The sequence below is a fragment of the Nesoenas mayeri genome, assembly GCF_963082525.1.
Source record: "Nesoenas mayeri genome assembly, chromosome: 5".
In the NCBI taxonomy this organism is placed as follows: domain Eukaryota; kingdom Metazoa; phylum Chordata; class Aves; order Columbiformes; family Columbidae; genus Nesoenas; species Nesoenas mayeri.
The window spans coordinates 49,839,814-49,862,354 of record NC_137548.1 but is presented as its reverse complement, the minus strand read 5'-3'; the positions used below and the strand labels follow the sequence as shown (position 1 = coordinate 49,862,354).

Genomic DNA, 22,541 nt, shown 5'->3' with positions numbered 1-22,541 from the left:
CTACCCCCTCGCCACCAGGCTGAAACGGGAGACCCAGCGGATGGGGGAGGATGGAAATGGGTTACTGCTCGGGGCTGCAGGCAAAACACCCTCAAATTGCCCCACTTTTGCAGGTGCCTGTATACCACAGGTATGAGGCCCTGGAACTGGATGGGCAAGCAGCTGATGCCGCTGCTGAAGACCCTTCTGGAAAGGAGGGGTTGTCTAGGCAACTAACGCTCTACATAACACCCAGCAAACCCATTAAAACCTCACCTGTAAAGAGAAAAACAAACAAACAAACAAAAAACCCCGGTAATTGTCATAGGTGACTCCCTTCTGAAGGGAACAGGCCCAATATCAGGGCTGACCTGACTCAAGCCACACGGAAGTCTGCTGCCTCCCTGGGGCCAGGGTAAGAGATGTGGCTCAACAACTCCCCAAGCTGGTAAGGTCCTCTAACTATTACCTGCTCTTGGTTTATAATGTTGGCAGGGTACAGGAAAAAGTAGTAGTAAGCAAAATGAAAGGGATTTTAGAGATTTGGGGTGGTTGATCACTGGCTCAGGTGGTTTTCTCCACCATCCTTTCAGCAGCAGGCAGGAATGCAAAACAGAATAGGCAGGCCCTATCAACACAGGGCCACATGACTGGTGTCATCGATGGCTTTTCAACCATAGGATGGTCAGTCCTTCACCAGGTCTTCTGACTCCCAATGGAATGCATCTCCCATAGAAGGGTAAAAGAGTGCTTGCTCAGGGGTTTGCAAGGTTCATTAATAGGGCTTTAAACTAGATTGGAAGGGGGAAGGGGGCAGTACCAGGCCAGTCAGTGATGAGCAGCTGGAAGGCACACCAAAACGTGAGGAGATGCTCGGCAGTGAGATTCCTCAGACTAACACGAGGTGAAGGACACAATCAACCACACTTGAAGTGCTTCTACCACTAATGTGTGCAGCATGAGAAAAAAGCAAGATGAACTAGAAGCCTTCACCCAGTCCCAGGGATCTGATATAATTGACATTAGTGAAACCTGGTGGGATGAATCCTGTGACTGGTGTGCCATGATGAATGGCTATGTGCTATTCAGAAGTACTAGGCAGGGAAGGAGACACTGTACAGAGTGGAGAGGCTGGATTGCATGGAGCTGGCAGCTGGCAATGGCAAAGTCGGGAACCTCTGAATAAGGATTAAGGATCAGATGAAGAAAGCCGATGTTGTCGTGCGTGTCTACTGTAAGCCACCCAGTCAGGATAACGACACTGCTGAGTTATTCTTTAAGGATCTAAGCAAAGCCTCCAAGTCATCTGCTCTTGCCCTTATGGCAGACTTCAACTTGTCAGATGTCAACTGGGAATATCACACAGCTGGCACCAATAGGTCCAGAAGATTCCTAAAGCATCTGGATGATATCTTCTTGGTGCCGGTACTAAGGGAACCAACCAGGAAAGGTGCCCTCCCAGATTTTATTCTCACTAACAGAGAAGGTCTTGTGGGAGAACTTACATGGGGTTTGCTACTCCAGCTAGATCCCTTCAAATCAACGGGGCCTGATGGGATTCATCCAAGGGTGCTTAAAGAGCTGGCTGATGTCATAACAAAACCTCTCTCCATGATTTTCCAATGCTCCTGGGAATCTAGAGAGGTCACAATGACTGAAAGCTGGCAAATGTTCTCCCAATCTACAAGAAGGGCCACGGGGATGACCCTGGCAACTACAGGCCTGTCAGCCTCACTTCTGTTCCTGGCAAAATAATGGAGAAGATTGTTCTGGGAGTTATGGAAAAACATCTGAACTACAATGCAGTCATCAGTCTCAGTCAGCACAGGTTCACGAGGCAAAAGTGTTGCCTAACAAGATCAGTTTAGTTCTACGACAAGGTTACCCACCTAGTTGACCAAGGGAAGTCTGTTGATTTTATCTTTTTGGATTTCAGTAAAGTCTTTGATAGGGTCTCTCACAGTATTGTTCTGGACAAGATGGCCAGCACACAGCTGGATAAACACACAATACAGTGGGTGAGCAACTGGTTGATGGGCTGGGCTCAAAGGGCTGTAAAAGAGGGGGTTATGTTGGGCTGGCATAAATGACTTACTTGAGGGAATACTTAGTAACTTTGCCAATGACACGAAATTGGGAGGAGCTGTCGACACTCCGGAGAGCAGAGAGGCCCTGCAGAGGGATCTGGACCAACTGGGGAACTGGGCAATCACCAACCGCCTGAAGCTCAACAAGGGAAGCACCAGATTTGCACCTGGGACAAGGCAACCCTGGCTGTACCTACAGACTGGGGGATGAGATGCTAGAAAGCAGCTCTGCAGAGTGGGATCTGGGGGTTGTGGTCAACAGCAAGTTGAACATGAGCCAACAGTGTGCCCTGGCAGCTAAGAGGGCCAACTGTGTCCTGGGGTGCATCAAGCACAGCACTGCCAGCCAGGCGAGGGAGATCATTGTCTCGCTCTTCTCTACACTGGTTTGACCTCATCTGGAGCACTGCGTGCAGTTCTGGGCACCACACTATAAAAAAAAATATATTAAGGTACTGGAGAGTGTCCAGAAGAGGGCTAAGAAGTTGGTGAAGGGTTTAGAGGGGAAACCATATGAGGAGTGGCTGAAGTAACTTGGTTTGTTCAGCCTGGAGGATACTGCAACTCAGATTCCTCATGAAAGCTTCAATACTTTTACAGGTGTATCTCCATATATACTTCAAAAGATACCTTCTGATGTGGGACACTGAAGAAGCCAATATGCCAAGAAAGCCTAGAGTCAAGTGTTCCTGAGAATCTGAGGGTCTGCTGATTCATAGCTAAATGTACATATATAAAATGAGCCAAAGAAACAGGCTTCTAAGTGAGAGTAAAACAGGAGACTAGTTCAAATAAGATAGACAGAAAGAGCACAAGAAAACCAACAAAACAAACCAGCCAACCCAACCTCTAAACAAAAAGTCCATTAAAATCAGAATGGTTTATCCAGACTTATGGTTTGGTCCTATGAACAGTACCTTTATTAGATTGCATCATGGAAACTGAACAAGACACTTGGGTGTTCGAATCTGCTCACAGGCACAGACTCCTTGATCTACCCTACGAACAGCTTCAGGGGTCATGTCTCACAGAACATGGAACTTGCCACAAAACAGTCCATTGTTAAAAGTAATCTAGGAATGAAAAACTCACAGTATCTTTAAAGAAATTGTACCAAGCCTTCCTCCTGACAAGCTGCAGAATAGAAAGTTTTCACACTTCCCTATGAAGTTTTTATTCTTCCGTAGTCAACAAGATCCAGATAAGCTGTGGCTATTGAAATTTCAAAATCAACTAGATGATGATCTTATCCCAGTTAAGGGCAAACTGAGGTGGTCTCAACAAAGAAGATGTAGGAGAATGGCTTGGAGAAGCAAAGCTCTTCCTCTCTCAAGTTTCGCTTACCTTGGGAATACTTAAAGAATCTTGAAACTCCAAGATAAAAAGCCAAAGGTCAGTGAGATGCTTGCCTATAAAGGAAGTTAAAGGAGAGTTTCTGGTAAGTTCAGAAGTATAGTACCTTTCTTGGTCTCAGTCACTGAGAGCAGTGAGTTTGAACAACAAGGATAATTTGATCCTGCCAGAGATCCAGTATGGAATTCCACGTTGTGTACCAGAGCATGATAAAGAGTTATACTTCTAAACCTACTTCTTAACTTCTGACTAGAAAACATCAAGAAGAGTGAATTTATCAAAACACAGCAACCCATTAGCCTCTTAACAACAGGCACTTTGTCTGGATGATATATTTACTTAAGTGGCTATGAAAAGATAGCAGGTTATTGTTCATCTAATATGAGAGATTCACTGCAAGGCTGTTAAACATTCAAGACAGCACCACGAGAGTGGAAAAGAATCTACTTATTACAAATGGCAACTATTTATTTAGTTAACACACATTTTGGCTTCAGCCCTCTCTAACCTATAGTATATCTTAATTGAAAGTTAGTTATATAAAAATCAACTCATTCTATGTTTAATCTCCAGTGTTATTACCTGGGGAGGAGAAAAAAACAAAACAAAAAAACCACCACAAACCAACAATACTCTTCAAAGGCCAAAAATTCAAAAAGGCACTTTTAATGAAGAATGTAATCCACATTACTTAGATTTCTTGAACTGAAACTACACATGCACCAGTGTGGTCAAAATTCCAACACAGCCTAGAATAGAAGTAAATAAAATTCAAATAGCCACATAATTTCATTGTCCTTAATACTGCTAGCAAATGAATGTTTTTTAAAAATAAATATGTGGGACACAAAAAAACCCAACACTTTCCTTCATTCTTATTATGACACTCTATATGGTAAATTTTATTTAGCAGTTACTGTGACTACTGGATGCAAGTCACTCCATCTTTTGGAGATAAAACGATTTTTGTTGAAGTTAACGGTACAACTAGGAAATCTATGTAAGGTGGTGGGTGTTGGTTTGGAGGATGGGTGGTTTGGTTGTTTGGTGGGGCTTTTGGTTGTGATTTTTTTCTAAATCAAAAACATTAATCATCAGCAATAGACTTAGTTCCAATGTAATTGCTGTGTCTGATTACACACAGTGAAGGAAGACAATTAGAAGCAAGCTAAAGGACTTTCCTGAATTAAGTTATTGGAAAAGAACGACCAAAGAAATAAACACACCCCCCAAAAACCCAAACCAACAAAACACAACACACCACACAGAGAAAGCAGATTTTACACAAAAGTCAAACAAAACAGTTTTGGTAAGTATGAAGAGACATTGAGGACTGAAGAATGTAAAAGCTTCATTTTGAAAAGGTGTCACTACATAAGAGATATGTATTTCTGATCAGGCATCTCCATAGCATCACAACACTGAAGCTGAACTATGTGGCCACAGAACCTTGTTTAGCTAGATGACTTGTTTTACCTCCAAACCCTGTTCAAGAAGTAACCCTTCAATACTGAGCCCTTTAATTATTATTATATTGAAATAAACTAAGGAGTGCAGAAGAGATTCAGCACAGACTCATGAACACAAGTAATATGAAACTGCTTTGCCTTTTTTACCTTTACTGCTCAACAGTGACTGACAAAGAATGACCTACTCTGTCAAGTTCAAGCCAGCAGTTGCTCTTGGTGCACTGTTGAGAGAAAACTTTCTGTACATAATCCCCAAACACTTCACATTTGCTACAGAAAACACGGAAATTTAAGAAGCTTGGTCCTTTAGTCTCACATTACCAGATAAAACCACCTGCATCACACACCAGTTTGTAACATCACTGAAAGCAGCAATATGGAGTGATGAAACACCTCTGTATAACCTCTTAAAACAGACTACAATGCATTTGACTTCCTAAACCACTTGCAAACTTAGAAAGACACTGGAACTGCTCTGAGTATTCCCTGGCACAATGCTGGTGCTTTAGGGAACCAGGAAACAACAGTGCCTGGTAACAGCAGCAGTATGATCAGGAGTCTGGCTTAAGACTTAAATACTAACACATTTGTATGCAAGATAGTAAAGAGTAGATTAAACACTAAAGCATGCAACTTCAAGATTTAGCACTCAAACTAGGAAAAAGCACCTAAGAGACGGTAACATAAGCAAGAATTCACTTGCTTATTTACAAGTATCGGTTTTCACAGAATGTTAGGGATTCAAAGGGACCTCAAAAGATTATCTAGTCCAACCCCCCTGTTGGAGCAGCAACACCTAGATGAGGTTACACAGGAATGTGTCCAGGTGGGTTCTGAATGTCTCCAGAGTAGGAGACTCCACAGCCTCCCTGGGCAGCCTGTTCCAGGGTTCTGTTATCCTCATTGAGAAAAAGTTTCTTCTCAAATTTAAACAGAACCTCTTGTGTTCCAGTTTAAACCCATTACCCCTTGTCTTACCATCGGCTGTCACCGAGAAGAGCCTGGCTCCATCCTCATGACACTCACTCTTTATATATTTATAAACATTAATGAGGTTGCCCCTCAGTCTCCTCTTCTCCAAGCTAAAGAGACCCAGCTCCCTCAGCCTTTCCTCATAAGGGAGATGCTTCACTCGCTTAAGGATCTCTGTTGCACTCTCCAGCAGTTCCCTGTCCTTCTTGAAACGAGGGGCCCAGAACTGGACACAATATTCCAGATGCAGTCCCACCAGGGCACAGTAGAGGGGAAGGAGAACCTCTCTTGACCTACTAACCATACCTCTTCTAATACACCCCAGGATGCCATTGGCCTTCTTGGCCACAAGGGTATAGTGCTGGCTCATGGTCATCCTGCTGTCCACCAGGACCCCCAGGTCCCTTTCCTTTACACTGCTCTCCAACAGGTCATTCCCCAACTTATACTGGAACCTGGAGTTGTTCCTACCCAAGAGTTTTAATCTCTAGTGTTAGACAGCCCTCAACTCAGGAAGTAACAGCTTGCAAAATCAGTTTTTACAAAAAGGACAGGCATGCAAGACTAAGTAAACCAAACAGCCAGGATAGCCTTTGTCACAAAACGTTCTGTCACAACAGGATTTGTACAAGACTTCCTAACACATGGCAGGGTTTTTTTTATTAACTGCTAACCTGACATTTTTTCGAGATAAGAGCTATCAATTTGATGAAAAAAATGACCAGAGCGCCCATAAAAATGGCCAGAATCTCTGAAAACAGTCTGCTTTCTCTTGGAAATCCAAGAGAATGAAAAAAGTTACTTTTGGGTAAAGCCACTAAAGATATTTCCAGAGCTACACTTTATGCTGTCCATCAAATCCCCAATGACAAGAAGATATTTCAAAGGAACACTAGACAAACTGACTGGGGGGGATCCAACTGTAATCTTTTGAGGACTAGTCTTCAGCTCTTTCAGACATTACTGACTTGACAGTTTACGGAACTAATAGCCCAATTCTCAAGATGAAGGACATTCACAAATTACAGGACTTTTAAAATGGATTAATTACAGGATTTTTATGCCCCCCAGAACACACACACAAATAATCAATCATATTTTTGTCACTACTCCACCATAAGATCTCTAATTCAGTATAAAGAAGATAGAAAACAAACATATCCCAACAATAATCTAGGTATTTTACTAGAATGTTATGAGGGTTTTTTTCCCCTCTAATCAATATACTCTGGGCAAAACAAGAGGTCTTTTACAAACTCTTCAACTATGGGAATGAATGAAGCACAGCAAGTGCTTATATAGAAGACATTTATATATACCAAAAATACAGACTTGGCTTCCAGAGGTAAGATAAAGCACAACTTCAGAAAGTGGTCATTAACTTACACTGGGCCGCTAGTTGTAAAAAATGCAAAACTCTTACGTGTTTCTAACGGCAAAACAGAATGCTGGCACAGTCACTTCCACAGTACATCTTCAAACAGAACAACTGAATAGGAAATATTTTCTTGCCATCATAAACAGCTGTTTCAAGTGCATCTCAATACACAAACTATGTAACCAATATGACTTTATCACACTGAAGAAAAAGATGCCCAAACATAAGGTGTAAATCTTAACTTCTACTACAACCATGCATTTGGATACTGGCATCTGCTGCTATTTTGAAAACAGTCTGGTCTTCTGACATTTGCTTTCCCACCTCCTTCCCTCAAAGCCATTCAATAACAGTAAGACGCGGGAGCTCTAGAAAGACTACAGTTTACTAGATGGAAGGAAGATTATCTAAGTGTCACAGCTACAATAACAAGCAGATATCATCACTGTACCACAAAGATAAACAAGAACTATGCTGATGCCTTTATTTAAATTCATCTCAACAACAGAAACTCACTCAATAGGACATTATGAAAGAGTCAAGAAGATGTGTTTCTGGCAGAAATTGTAAGCCTCACCTAAGTCTTTCCCACAGTGCTTCAAGATTATTAACTATTGTCCTTGAAGACTGCCTCTAACTGTTCTCCAAGACTGAGAAAGGAAGAAATACATGACGATAGCTTTTGTGTAGTCTTTTCATCCAAATTAGTAATTTAAAAAGTATTTTAGGTGTTGAAAACATATCAGCAGAAGACAGCACGAAAGTAGCTGCTCCAGCTATTAAACAATTAACATAATTTCCTTAGCAAAAAGCATAAGAACTCCCTACCTATTCATAACCTGTAGAATACCATTCACACAACAAAACAAGTTGTTTGAGCATATATATTTAGCTCAACTAACTGTTGGAAATACAAAGACACTGTGAACGGAACTGTAAGAGTATCTACCTATACACTGTTCTGGGCACATGCTACTGTAACGAATAGTATGGAGAAACTGGAAGAACTCAAGCATTCCTCTTAAAGACGGATGTCGCACTCTCCAGCAAAAAAAAAAAAAAAAATCTCTTTGGAGTAAGCCTTTACAGTTATTAGAACCACACTGCAGCAATTTCATATGCAACTCACACTGTCAGGTTATACCAGCAACCATTTATGTTATATAACACCACCAGTCATTTTTGAAGCAATCAGTCTACTTAACTGATATCCTCTTTATTTGACTGTGCTGCATAGGTAAACTGTTCTTTAAAAACAGCCACAGGCAACAGTTTGAAGTGTTAAGCAGCCTGCCTCCCTTGATGTGCTGTCTAGAAACCCCAACTCTTACTACTGTACAATAAGCACACTATTACTATTCCTGTCCTTAGAAACTTATCATTTATGTATAGCTTCTCCATTAAGGTAGCAATGCAGATTTTGTATGCAAATGAAAGCTTAAGAGAGATCTATACAATATACTTATTATCAGTGGTACCTCTGTAAAACAGGAAGAAGCACTAAACAACTAAACCCTAAGACCACACTGAATTTAGAATACAAATATTCAGACACGTGTATAACACCGCAAAAGTATATGCAATTCTGGTAATCAAATTCCCAGTGTGCACATGACTTCATCTTATACACACACTCACATCTAAGTAGCAGCATTCCTTCAGCATGGGTCTGCAAGAACTTTAAATCAAATGGCACCAACACTCAAGTGCTGAGGAACTATATCTTTCTTGTAACATTTTAAGAGTAAGTTGGGGAGGAAGAAGCACCCAGGCACACAAAATAAAGACAAAAGTCCCCAAACACTAACATCTGTCTTTGAAGTATTTCAAAAGACGAATGGCTTAAAACTTATGATTAGTTACCTGTTTAAGGCAGGAAACAGTGTTTATTGAAAATCTGCTCTACAGCATAAGCACATGAGGGCTAACAGAAAGACCTACAATAGCGCAGGCTGCTACAGAGGTCCGAGTTCCAGTCTCACAAGCAACACAATTTTAAAGGCAGAAGCTACTCACAAATTGCCATTTTTTTCAGACTTCCATAAACATGCAAGAAATTCCACAGTTTTATCCTGATTATATCAACTAAGAAGATAAATTCTTTTCTAGAAAAATGAAGACAAGTTACCTAGTATTCATTTTGTGTGTCTGAAAACCTAAATAAGGATCAAGAACCAAACTAGTTGCTAGGTCATCGTTTTCACACAGTTCCTTGGCAGACATTCCAGAGGAAGGCACATAACGACTTTGACCCTCGAATCCTGAAGAACCACTACCTGCAAATAAGAGAGTATAAATTAGATATTATTTAAGGAATGTTATAAAGACCAGCTATGCTTGGGGACAAATAGCTACAGGTCAGATAAAAAAATATATAACAATTAAGGAAGATGATAAAGTATCTGAAAAAGCAGGAGCACAGTCAATATTTCACTCTTGGTTTTGTTCATTTACATAGCATCCAATGGAGAAAGTATTTTAGAATATGTATTTATGTGTGTCTGATTAATTTCCATTTTTCTGTCTTTTCCCCTACCCAATCTTTCACGCTACTCAGTTTAGTCATGCCTGCCTCTAAAATTTCTGACCTATAAATGTGATGAAGCTATGAAAATTTCAAGCCTGATTTTCCCAAAATCTGGAAAAAGGACTTATTCTGAATTTGTATTTAGTCCTTCATCTCAGACCAATAACTACAATAAAGCCATGGTCCTTAAAACAGTTTCATAAAAAGTACTGACACATGTGACTTCATCCAAAATGGGTGTTACTTCTACACATGCATTCACTAAAAACTGGGCCAGTAATTCAAATTATGTTATCCATTTCCAAACACATTAGTTCTCACTTAATGCCAATCATATATTTTAAACTTATAGCAGTTCAAAATGTATTTACAGCCTTTATTTTTAAACTGATCTGAAGAGATCTATATTCCTGAAGTTAACACATTGAACAAATACAAATACAAATATAATTAATACTTCTGATACTTCATAATTAATGCTGCTTCATTCTGAATGCAGACCTCCTTCCTGAATTAAGATAAGACAGAAGCCTGACTTGCAAACTGATACATGAATCACATACAGCACTAAGCCACATAAACATACATCTGCTTGATCTTCTCTCAGCTCCGTTTTTGCTTGTCTTTGGATTCTCCTTCCCTGCATGCTGCAATTTGGTTTGATTCTGCACATGGTCATTAGACGACTTGCTTCCACTTCTCCTGCCATTCACCACCATGTTCTTGGATTCTCCCAGCCACTTCATTCCTACAGATAATCTGACTCAGTTGCATTTAGTCACTTTTCAAAAGGCTTGGAGAAGTGGGTGAGTGACTTCAGTTCTGATTCCTACTGGAAGCAAAACACAAACATGATTAGAACTTACTTAGAAACTGTTTCCAAGGCACAAATTTTAATAAAAAGAAGAAAAAAAAAAAAAAAAGAAAAAAAAAGAAAAAAAGAAAAAAAAAAGAAAAAAAGAAAAAAAAAGAAAAAAAGAAAGAAAAAAAAGAAAAAAAAAAAGGAGGGGATGGTGGGATGGAGGAAAGATGGTGGTCTGCATTTGCATTAGGAAGAAAATCAGTTTGTCAGCACTAGTACAGGGAACTGTTGCAAATAGATACCCACATCTACAACTTACAACCACATCTGCAAGCAAAAATTAAATTCTAAAGCTGCTAAATTGTGAAGAACAAATCACTTTTAAGAGCTGAACTATACACACTATATAATTACAGATGCACATGGATAAATACACACACAACTATGTGACTCCAAAAATGGAGTATTTTCAAATACATGCCCCGCTTTAGCAGGCGGCTTGGACTAGATGATCTCCAGAGGTTCCTTCCAATCCCAATCATCCTATGATTCAGAGAAAAAGTGTCTCTTTTGGCAGAAATTCTGTTTTCCATCACTTAAGAGTAGCAAAATACTGGATTTCTGTTAGACAACTATGTGATCCAGCTACTTAAAACTACAGAAACATTTATGGCCAGATGATTAGCAATTAAGTTACTTACAGAGATTCAGAAGATTGAGGTAGTACAGGAAGACAGTAGAGACTACTCAACAGATGTATTGGCTCAACCACCTTAGTAGAACTATCATTGTGAAAACTACAGATTTTGAAACCTTTTTACAAATTGTCACAGAGAGTAGGATTACTGACAAAGTGTAACAGAATCATACTGAGAAAAACCTGGCTGAACTACCGCCTCAATATAAATAAAAATAATTTAGATCATTTCAGTGGACAAGGAATTTTACTTGCTGCCAACGACAGAAGTGATTGCCTTTCACCTCGAGATTTAAAAAAAAAGTTTAAATGCCTATTTTACTGGACCAGCAAGCCTTAACATAGCTCTGTAACAGAGCTAGAACCGAATGGTTTGACTACCACAATGCAAAAGTCACTCTGCATACTAACAAATTCTTCAGGAAGGTGCCAGATACAGCCTTCAAAAAACAAACGAGAGACTTAGAATTTGCTAGGGAAAACCCCTATTCATTGCACTTAGCTATACATGGAACCAGACATTTTTACACAGTACCTCCAAAAAAAGCCTCAGAAATCTTGCAGCTAAACCTGTAGTAGACAACACTAAGCTTTTTTTTTTTCTTCACAGAGCTTGCATGATAACATACATCAAAAAACAAACAAACAAGCAAAAAAACCCCACAACCATCAACACCTACACAAAAAGCTTACTTGATAAGCATCCTGCGTGAACTGCGTGAACTTTCAGAAGACAGCTAGCCCCTGAAGATCTGCACTGACTATCATGTAAACACTTAAACTCACTCTTACAACTTTCCTCCTTCTGCTTCTGAGTCAATTTATTTTACAACTCTACATACTCTAATCAAACACAGTTTCCCATTTTTATAGCAGTGGTAATAAAGAGCATTAAAATAGAAACCACACCAAAGACTTCCACTAAATTCAGTCTTGATTTCTCTGTAAACCAGGACAGAACTACACTCTGGTGTGCTGCAGTTCAGGAGCAGTATAAGTAAACAAAGTCCAGTTGTAGATTAATACTAGTATGCAGCAATCTGGAGGAAAAATATTCCATACGGTAGTGTTTCTGACAACTAACAGGTACAGTAGCTACACCTGCACAAAGAAAGGAAACTGATTTTTCATATGTCCAGTTTGGGGAAGTGGTTACTATCTGTGCTGCGACACTGCTATCTAACTGCCACAGATGCACTTGACCACCCCTGCAAACCAACAGCAGTTTGCTTCAGGCTCCAGAGGATGTAAAGGCCTGAGCCATAACCAGGCTGAGAACTACTTTTAGGAAACCAACAAGGAAGCAGAAGAGCACAATGAGCACCAATACGTTGTGGGCACCAGGAGTCTCATGCATACTACTTCTACTGTATGCAATTTGACTACAAGTTAACCACTTCATTCTACAAATATGACAGTCTAGGTGAGCCTACTTTGAGCTCCCTCTGCCAAATAAGCTGGCTGTATGGCAATGGTTTTACTACTCACAGGTCAGTGGATGAGCCCAATTTGAGTTTCATGTCAATTATTTAGCTTAAGTAAATGCACACTAAATATAATGAATTATTTAGAGATATAAGGTTGCATGATTTTTAATATACTCTAGGCTTCATGTTACTTTGTAAGCTGGATTTGCTGAAATTTTAAGCTGTAAAGTTCTGCTCATATTTACCAAAAGCAACTACAAACTACACTTAAACACTAGCAAGATAAGGCCTAGTTTGCACTTTGCTGGGAAAAATGGAACTGACTGGGAAAAATAACAATCCAAGGCTAACGTAGAGACATTACAGACATCTGCAAAATGAGGCCTATTTTGCAGTTTGCTGAGAAGAAAGTATTTATTTAGACAAAACAGTACCTGCACAGCTATGGATAATAAACAAAGTCCAGAGCTGAACAAAACAAAGGCCTACAGAGACTCAGAGAAAAAGATTCAATGAGAAGCGAGAAGACCTCAAGTGAAATATTGCTATTGGAGTGAATCATGGTATAAATGCTTTGTAAAGATATAAAATTCTATGGTTTCCTATGCTTGGGTGGACCTTTGCATAGGTACCCAGCTTGAGCCAGCCCTCCTGCTATTCTACTTCATTAAATTGTTTTTTCTTGAGAATTTTGTCTCCTGAAAGTCTGTTCTGCATAAGGTTATCAGGCCTCACCTGAAAGTTTGCCTCTGGAGTTCTAAAACATAGACTCCAGAGCAAATGGTTATCAGGGAGGGAATGCCTGAAAGTTTGCTTTCGCGAACGGGTACAGGCCTCCCCTGAGAGTTTGTCTTTGGAGCTCTAAATACCGACTCCAGAGTGAACAGTTATCAGGGAGAGAAGAATCCCGACAGTTTGCACTGCAACAGATACAGGCCTCACCTGAAAGTTTGCCTTGAGAGCTCCACGACACAGACTCCAGAAGTGAATGGTTATCAGGGAGGGAAGGCGCCTGGAAGTCTGCTTCGCGAACAGGCATCTGGAGAGAAGGTAAGCAGCATTTGGCTTGGCATATTTCCCCCATGTAGTAAATAATAGAATGAACCTGCCACCAAACTCTTAAGTCGCACTTCTCTTTAAGAAAACTAAACATTGTTATGCAGCAAGCAGAACACTAAGTTACTCCCCCACTACACTAACAAATACAGTAATGACAAACAAAGTACAATGGCAAAAAGTAAGAAGGAATGTGGTCACAGAAGAATACTCAAACCATACTAAGCTTCAAGAAAAATCCTTGCTTTTGCTGCAAAATGTATTGATATAGATGACAACAGTTCTCCACAAGTAAAATCAAAAGTCATTTAGTGAAGCCTAGCAAACATTCTTGTGTAAAACCATTATTTATTTGAGCCTAGCTGCCTAATGAGCAAGAAAACCTGTCTCCATCTACTGCCTTCTATTTTCTAGTATGAGCCAAAATGCAAGTGTGCTGCTTCAGCCTCTATTCCTTTTCCCAATACACAAACACTGCTTTTAAGAGATGGTATCAAAAGCCAGAACCAACAGAGAGCATTCCTTTCCCAGTGAATATCAAAGCTCCTAATGCCAACAGATAACCTAAACCAGAGCAACAGCTGCCTCACTTACCACCATCACGTGATCTTTAATACACCTTCAGATACGATTTGCTCTCAGTACTTTCTACATCAAACTCATTCTGACAAGTCCTTCAGGAACAGAGGCAGAAAAGGAAGAGGTGAACACCACCTTCATATTAAAGAAAGAACTAGAATATATTTACACCTCCACATATTTCAAAATTCCTGCTAAAGGGCTCTGCCACCAAATAATATAACAGCATGCATGGATCACTTATGATTTTGGGTTTATCTATACTGTTAAGTTTACCAACAGCTTCCAAGGGACCTTTTTTATTTCAATGTGAATGTCCACGTTGTTGTTTTCACCGTTTATTAATTATACCACTCCTCTTTATAATTATACTACCTTTTATAATTCTATTATGGTACTTTACAGGCACATTTCCTCAAATGTCAAAATATAGCTCAATCGCATTCAGCACATCTCATAGGGAATTTAGCATTTCCTTGCAACAGTACTTTCAGAAAGTTTCATTTACCTGGTTCTAAATTTATTAAACCTATTAACAAACTTTGTGAGTATTATTTGCATTTCAGTAACATTCAGAAGCACCAATCAACAACTGAAGCACAAACACAATTAATGCTTACAAAGTCAGATTTATAGATAAGTGTTAACCAGACTGATTAAACAGTACCATTCAGATTTATATCGCATATGAAAGGAATCAGTCCTTTTATACTACAAAAATCTAGTAAATCCCTGTGAATTTCAGTAAAGAAATTCTATGGCTGATAAAATGGATCTCAGAAGCCATCTGAGTCTCACAAATTTTGGGTCTTCATCTGTGAAATCCATCAATTCAGAAAAGTGTTGTTGGGGGACAGGAGAGAAAGCTGCACAAAACCAAATCAGTAAAACCCTAAACCACCCAAACACATACATTAGTAATCATAAGAAATTCAAATATCATTTATTTTAGTCTTCTGTAAGACAGTTTTTTGCATATAAATATTTATTACTTAAAGGACAAGGACAGCTTCTAAACAGAGGCAGTGCATTTTGTTCACCACTCTCCAGGGCACAGGCAAAGACACAAGAACAGGAGGTTTCCTAGCAGGCAGGATCATCCTCCCCTTTCCCATGGTCTACTGGTACATAGGTCAAACTACCTCCTTCTAAAATACAATTTCTTGATTATTTATTTTTACAAAGAACTCAAACATGTAACCAGTTCTGGTGTGTGTGGGTTTTTTGTTTGTTTTTGTTGCTGTTGTTTGTTTGGTTCTTTTTAAATTATCTATAACTGCAAAAAGCCATCCTCAACAAGACAGTGGCCTAAAGCAAATACAGGACACAAAAACAAAACTCAAGACCCAATGACCGCAGCTTCAGCTTTTCTAGACAAATCAATGGCATCAAGAGACAAGTTATATGTTTCATTACTGATAGCTCCAAAAAATAAAAAAAGGCAACAGACCACAGACCTTTGGGATGCAGAGCAAAACTATCCAAGCAGTTTTTCTATAGGATCACCAGGCTGTAGAGGATTTCACTACAGTCACCCACCATCCTGCTAACAAAAACCCCTACCCAACCCTAAAAAGTGTTCAAGTTTCTAAAAATACAAAAGACTGAGCAAAATCAAAACTGAATAAAAACTTGCAGAGTTTAAGGAGTTATTCAAAACAGCCTCAAATCTAATTTTGGTTACTATTTTGACAGTTCAGACAAGTACCATTAAGCCAGAGAGGAAAGGGGGGCAATGAATGCTTCTGGCTCACAAAGGGTGTGCAACCAATGCAGTGTCACTTTAAATAGGAATCTAATGTTATAAGCTATACTACAAATCATTATTGATTATAGCAAAACATAGCAAAACCAGGCATCGAACAGAGGTCTTTGCAACCACAGAAGGTGACCAAAAAAAGGAAAAAAAAAAAAAAAAAAAAAAAAGAAAAGAAATCTGAGAGTTTATTTTCCCATAATTTCTGTAGTCAATGTTGTATCTTAAAGAAAGGTCAGGCGGTCCCAACTGCACTTCAAGATTATGGAGTTGAGGCTGCAATTCCTCAACAGGATAAAAGCTACCTAGGAAGGGCTACTTCAGTCCCCCCCTGTAGATGCCAATTTTAGCCACCTAATTTCACATCCACTTTGGACTCTCTTTGCCCATGGGATGAACTGGTTCAGTAAATTAAACCACCAGGAAAAAAAAAAAAAAAAAAAAGTTTGTTGAGTGTTTCTTTTCAGCTATTTAGTTCTCAGAATAAGGTCAGTACAGAACTGGACATGGATTAAGAGTGGTACGTGAGAGGCTGTAAGACTCTGTCAAAACTGACTCAGGTCAGTTCAAACTGTTGCAGAACTGTAGCCCCACAATGCACACTGGTGAGAGCACACATAGATCCAAAACTGATCCAAACCCAGGCTTCAATTCCCCACCAATAACTCAGTGTATACAGTCCCAGTTTCTCTTGTGCCAGTTCTTTCACAGTCATGTTTTTTGTGCCTCAATTTGGATACTAATCCAAGTACAGTGCAGGCACAGGAGCAATAGTTTACCAGTACAAATGGGCAGCAGAGAAGGAATGTGCATACAAAAGGCAGCTCCTGCTCCTTCTCTCTCTCTCCTTCAGTTCCTCTACTAGGTGCCCTCTCAAGATGAAGCCAAGTAACTTGCTGAGCAAACCACCCTAAAGGCTGCATGATCCTCTCAATTCACTGCAGCAACTCCAGTGTTCAGCAAATTCTGACAGGGCAATCCAAAAGCTCACTGCTTCCAGAGAGGGAGAACCTCCTTCCACCTCCCTTGCCAATTCACAGAAACATTTTCCCAATTCCAGAGGCTCAGTGGAGCTCTCCATAACTCAATTTAACCTCATTAACCCAAAGGGGAAGAGCAGGTAATTTTCTGTTGATTTTATGTGCTGAGCAGGTTTAGCAAAGGATCCAGTGGGCATCAGAGCAAGAGAGGATGCGGTACTGGAGTTGCAAAAGCAGGACCACTGAAAGGAGAAGAAAAAGTATCAGGTGTTGCAACAGTTTAGCCATGTGACTTACACAGGTTAGCTAGACGTAGCAGTTCAAGACCCCTGTTCAGTCCTGTTACTGAGTATACAGGGTTACATCATCCCACTTACTCACTGAATATGTACTAAGTAATTACTTCAAATAAGTCTTATTTTGCGCTTTACAAATTCAAATGCATATAGAGCAGATATGTTTGTATGTGTTCATCTGGCTCAAATAACAAAACAAAACAAACAATAACGAAACAAAATAACCAAACCAACAAAAAATTTTTCTCATTTTCCAGTCAAGTAATTCTTAATTTCCTCACACAGCATTACTTGCAAGGAGGAAGGCTTAAAGAATTCTAGACAAAAGTTCATTTTTAAAGGAAACAGAAGGGGAGGCATCCATAGCTATAGTGCCCAGATGATGGAAACAGGACATGACTCTGTGTGAACTTATTCTATAACACATTTTAATCCGATTAAAACCTACCACTACATATTTAATTAAACTATTAAATAAATATTAATTTTAAATTTAAATTAACATTAATTTTTAAAATATGTTGAATAGTTACACTATTAAACACTCTAATCAAACTGTCATCTTGTATGTGTCGCCCTGCACTGAATTCAACCCACCAGAAAACTACACAAAGTTACACACTTAAGATTCTCATACTGCCTGTGACACAACTCATCAAAACACCACATGCTCTCTCAGCCCTCATCTTTACTTTTTTTGTAGAATAATATGTTAAAGATAAATCGACTTTAAAGTTTCAGATATAGATACTAGACAAAAATGCACGTCACTTCTTCCTTAAAAACGTTTATTCCCCAATGAAAAATCACAAAAAATCCCAGGATATCAGCCGTTTCGATCCAATTGCAGAAAGCTCTGAGTCGATAATAATCACTCAAAAGAGACCTTAAAAAATACCAAATAGCACAAACACCGGTTAAAACTCCTCTCACGGCTCACACAGAGGAAAGCCACGCCGTCGGGACCACTAACTATTCAACACCAGAAGTGCCACGAAGTGCCGAGTAACTAACAGCTTCATCCCCAAGTTCCCTACAAGCCTTCCTAGGCTGAAACTACTCGCACAAAACCCAGCGACGAGCCAAGTGTAAGCGGACGGCCGAACGGGAGCGGGCCCGGCCAGAGGCACCGCCCCCCGCGCCGTGCTGCCCCCTAGAGCTCGCCTCCCGCTCGCCACCAAACGCCGGCCCCGCCACGGCACCCACCTGCCCAGGCCCCAGGTGCGGCGGGGAGGCAGCGCTGCCTGCACATGACTTTCTCTCCGAGCGGCCGCGGGTCGCCCCTTCAGCGGCCGCGGAGCCCATCCATCAGCGCCGCCGAAAGCCGCCCTCGCCCTGCCCGAGGCGGCGGGGGACGCCGGCGACCCCGCACACTTCCTCCTCGGCCGGCCAGCTGCAAGAACATCCCCCGGCCCACGGAGCAAGACACCGCGCACGGTTCCTCACGCCCGCTCCCACCCCACCAGCTGAGGGACACAGCCTTCTCACAGACCCGGGCGCCTCAGCCTCGCCACCCGCTGACAGGCTGCCCATGGCGCCTCCCACGCGCGGGGGCAACGCGCTCAAAGGGCCCACGAGAGTTGCGACCCCCTCACAAAGGCACACACATGCTCACCTCCCGGCTGCTCTCCGCGCTGGGTCCCTCGCCGGCGTTGCCTCAGCCACCACTGGAGGAAAATGAATCATCAAATGAAACGGAGCGACGGGAAAAAAGAGGAGGGAGGGGAGCGACGACTGACCGAGGGAGAAGTGGAGGAAAACTGGGGGGGGGGAGGGGGGAAAGGCAGGCAGCGGTAGTGACAAAAAATAATTCCCAGTGGGGGGAGGAAAAAAAATGGCGGATTAAAATCCAAGATGGCGGCACCAAGCGATGAGCGGTGCAGTGTAAACGCGACGAAAAAACCTCCTGGAGATCCTTCCGCCGAGCCCCCCGAGAAAGAGTCCCGCGGGCTTCCTCGTAGAGACCCCGCGGGACGGCGGCGAGGATCGGCCGCCGTCGCTGCTGCTGCCGGCTGCTCCTCCTTTTCTTTCTTTCTTGCTGGTAGCCCTCTTTTCGCCGACCTGCCGAGCAACGCGGGCCGCTGCTCCAGCCACCGCTCTCCGAAGTTTCTTCTTTCTCCAGGCGATTCCCGCGACCTCCTACGCCCTGTCCGGGCAGACGCTGCCTACCCCTGCGCTCCCGGCGGCGGAGGGACACCGTGGTGGGAAAACGCTTTCCTACGCCCGCTGTCGCGGAAGGATACACCACTCGAAAGAAAACACAGCCTAGCCACCCGCCAACCTGCTCCGTTCCCTCTCTCCTCCCCTCACTGCCCCTTCACACCGCGCGGCACAGAGGCAGGCCGCTAGCCTGCGAGCCACCGCGCCTCACCCGCGGAGGAGGAGCAGCGCTATCCACAGCTGCCATACCCACTCAGCTCGGCGCTGTGCCGCTGCGGAAGGATTTCACTGAAAGAAAACAAGGTCCGGGCCACCCCGCGGCCAGGACGCCCGGCCGTGTATACCTGGAATAAGTTCCGACCAACTCACGCGGTGGAGGGATCCCTCCGCTCGGAGCTGCTCTTTAAATACGAGAGACTACGCGCCCTGGGGCGATGAGGCGTCTGGGCGCGTTTATGTGTGCGGTTGGGTGGTGGACGTTTTAGGTTCCATTTCTACTCTGGTTCTGGGGTCTGTGGACAGTTTGCCCTACTCTGCCTGAAGGCTCTGCTATTCCCCCGTCGCTGTCTGACAGAGGCATTTAAAAATGGCCTCTGCGGCCTGGAGGGGCTGGGACGGCACCTACTCTCCCGGGTCGCCGGGCAGTCCCCGACGAAGTAGCGGGGCTGAGCCGCTCGCCCGGCTATTCTCAGCCGCCCCTCCTCCTCCCTTCCCCGCCATGCGCCGCCACGTTCCCCCCACGCCTGGTGGTGGCCGGGCGTGGGTGCGAGCGCCCCCCTAGAGGAGGGTGCTGTTAAGGCAGCAGCTCCGTGGGCTGCCCGCTTCGATAGAGGCCCCTTGAAACAAAAGGTGGCGTCGCTGCTGTCAGACCTGGTACAGACTGCGAGATGGGAAGTGGCGATCCTGAGACAGAAACAGGCTGAATTAAATGCGTTTGTGGAAAAAAAGTGCTAATACAATAACTGCTGAATATCTAAAGTACTGGAGAGAGTGGAGAGGAGGGGAATGAAGCTGATGAGGGGCCTGGAGCACGAGTCTGATGAGGAGTGGCTGAGGGACCTGGGGCTGTTCAGCCTGGAGAAAAGGAGGCTGAGGGGAGACCTGATCGCTGTCTACAACTACCTGAAAGGAGGTTGTGGCATGGGGAGTGTTGGTCTCTTCTCTCAAGTAGCAAGAGACAGGATGAGAGGAAATGGCCTCAAGCTGTGCCGGGGAGGTTTAGGTTGGATATCAGTAAAAAATTCTTCATGGACAGGGTTGTCAGGCATTGGAACAGGCTGCACGGGGAAGTGGTTGAGTCACCATCCCTGGAGGTGTTTAAAAGGCGTTTAGACGAGGTTCTTAGGGACATGGTTTAGTGCCAGAATTAGGTTATGGTTGGACTTGATGATCCTGATGGTCTCTTCCAACTGGAATGATTCTATGATTTCTACATTTGCAGGAGCTGGAAAACTTGAAGGCAAACATTTTTCTGCTCAAAGTTCAGAAGTTTTATTATGTACTTAATATTTCATGTTCCTTGTCATATGATGATTGTAGACTGTTCTCAAGTAAAAGTTTTATTTTTATAAGTTTACTAGAAACTTTTAGGTTATTTGCTTTCATTTTAAGGTAACAATAAATGTTTGTGGAAGAGAAAAGATTTGTTGTGATTTGCCACGTCTTTCCTTTCAACAGCTACTCACCAGGAATACCAAATCCTCAGCTTTATTTATAGTAGCATGCTAAAGTTTTTAATAAAATATAGTTTCACATGAAACTGGGTTTAATTTTGCCTTGATTATACAAGTGAACAATATCTGGAAGTGGCATATGTCCCAACAAACCAAATTGCTAGCTAAATTGATTTTACTATAATTTGATAACATGAAATTGCCTCTAAAGCTGAGATTTTGTATGCCCCATTGCTAAACCAGTTTAACACAGACTTTCACAGTTAAATTATAAACCTCTGAAAGATGTACTTCAAACCAGAACAGACTAATAATAGTACCGCAGGCAGCAACACTGTGATAATGTTAGTAACAACATTTGTATATTGTTTTATAGATGCACCAGTTTGCTCTGTATATTTATGGGAATGGCTACAGTAATCTCAGAAGTTTAGATGTTGCTAGACTGGAAGATGCTGGCTTTGGCCTTAATGGCAACAAGAGTTTTACTTTCCATAGATCCAACAACAGATGGAGAGTCCTTGTTGTGGTTGAAGCAGTGCACACAAAAAAACTTATTTACATCCTCACCATAGGCTCTACCAGGTGGTCTGGCGACAAAGCCCTGGCTGCATCTGAAGGGATATTATTTTTTTTCAGAATACATTTATCTAAAACTTATTTCCCCATCTATTCTGGTAATGATTATAAAAGTTAAAGAAAAAATAAGCACTGTTTCCAGTTTTACTACAGTTGGGTTTGTTATTTCTTCTACATTATAGCAGTTTCCCATTTTAGATCTTTCATTCAATAAAACAAAATACTGCCTTTGAAAATAAGAAAGTGGGGTGGTCAAACCATGGTCAAATCATGATGAGATGATTCAGAAATAAATTTGCTACACTAAACAATTTTGAGTCCCCATGTTTTTTTCTGGAAACCAGCATGATGACTAGCTCCAACTAGATGTAATTTCAGAAATTACACATATGTATTATGAAAGACCATTTCACTTCCGGAATGAATACTACCATATCAGGCTTAACCCTCACCAGAACATGAAAGGTCTCAGATAATGAACTTTTACGGTTTTCTAATTAGTTACCAAAGGATGATGATTATGGCATTTTATATTAAAGGTGTAAAAATTTCATTCAGTCATGTTACTCAATATATCTGTTGTGATTTTGTGACTTCTGCTGGAGATTTTTTTTCTGATACTCTAAGACTGAAAGATTTCAAGCATATGCCAGGCAATGGATGAGCTTATTTCAGTATACAATGGCAAGAATCAGTACTCTTTAGTTCCCAAAGTAGTATTCCTAAAATGGTTACAGTTATAAAAACTTGCTTTTTGCTGATTTTGTAGGC

At 41.7% G+C, this 22,541-nt stretch overlaps 1 protein-coding gene across 12 annotated transcripts in view; it reads right to left on the bottom strand.

Moving 5' to 3' along the window:
• Positions 1-20,075, bottom strand: part of KMT5B (lysine methyltransferase 5B) — a 40,740-nt gene extending 20,665 nt beyond the window's left edge. For 3 of the 12 annotated variants that reach the window (XM_080344759.1, XM_080344758.1, XM_080344760.1), the window contains exons 1-2: positions 10,352-11,080; positions 9,367-9,514 (exon numbers count right to left, since the gene is read on the bottom strand). In XM_080344759.1, the coding sequence (XP_080200885.1) occupies positions 9,367-9,514; positions 10,352-10,511 (308 nt within the window). In that variant the 5' untranslated portion in view covers positions 10,512-11,080. Of the gene's footprint in view, positions 1-9,366; positions 9,515-10,351; positions 11,081-13,633; positions 13,731-18,564; positions 18,629-18,973; positions 19,098-19,767 lie in introns of those variants that run through there. The other 9 variants (XM_080344756.1, XM_080344766.1, XM_080344763.1 and 6 more) reach the window with 8 other exon arrangements.
• Between the last annotated feature and the right edge of the window lie 2,466 nt (positions 20,076-22,541).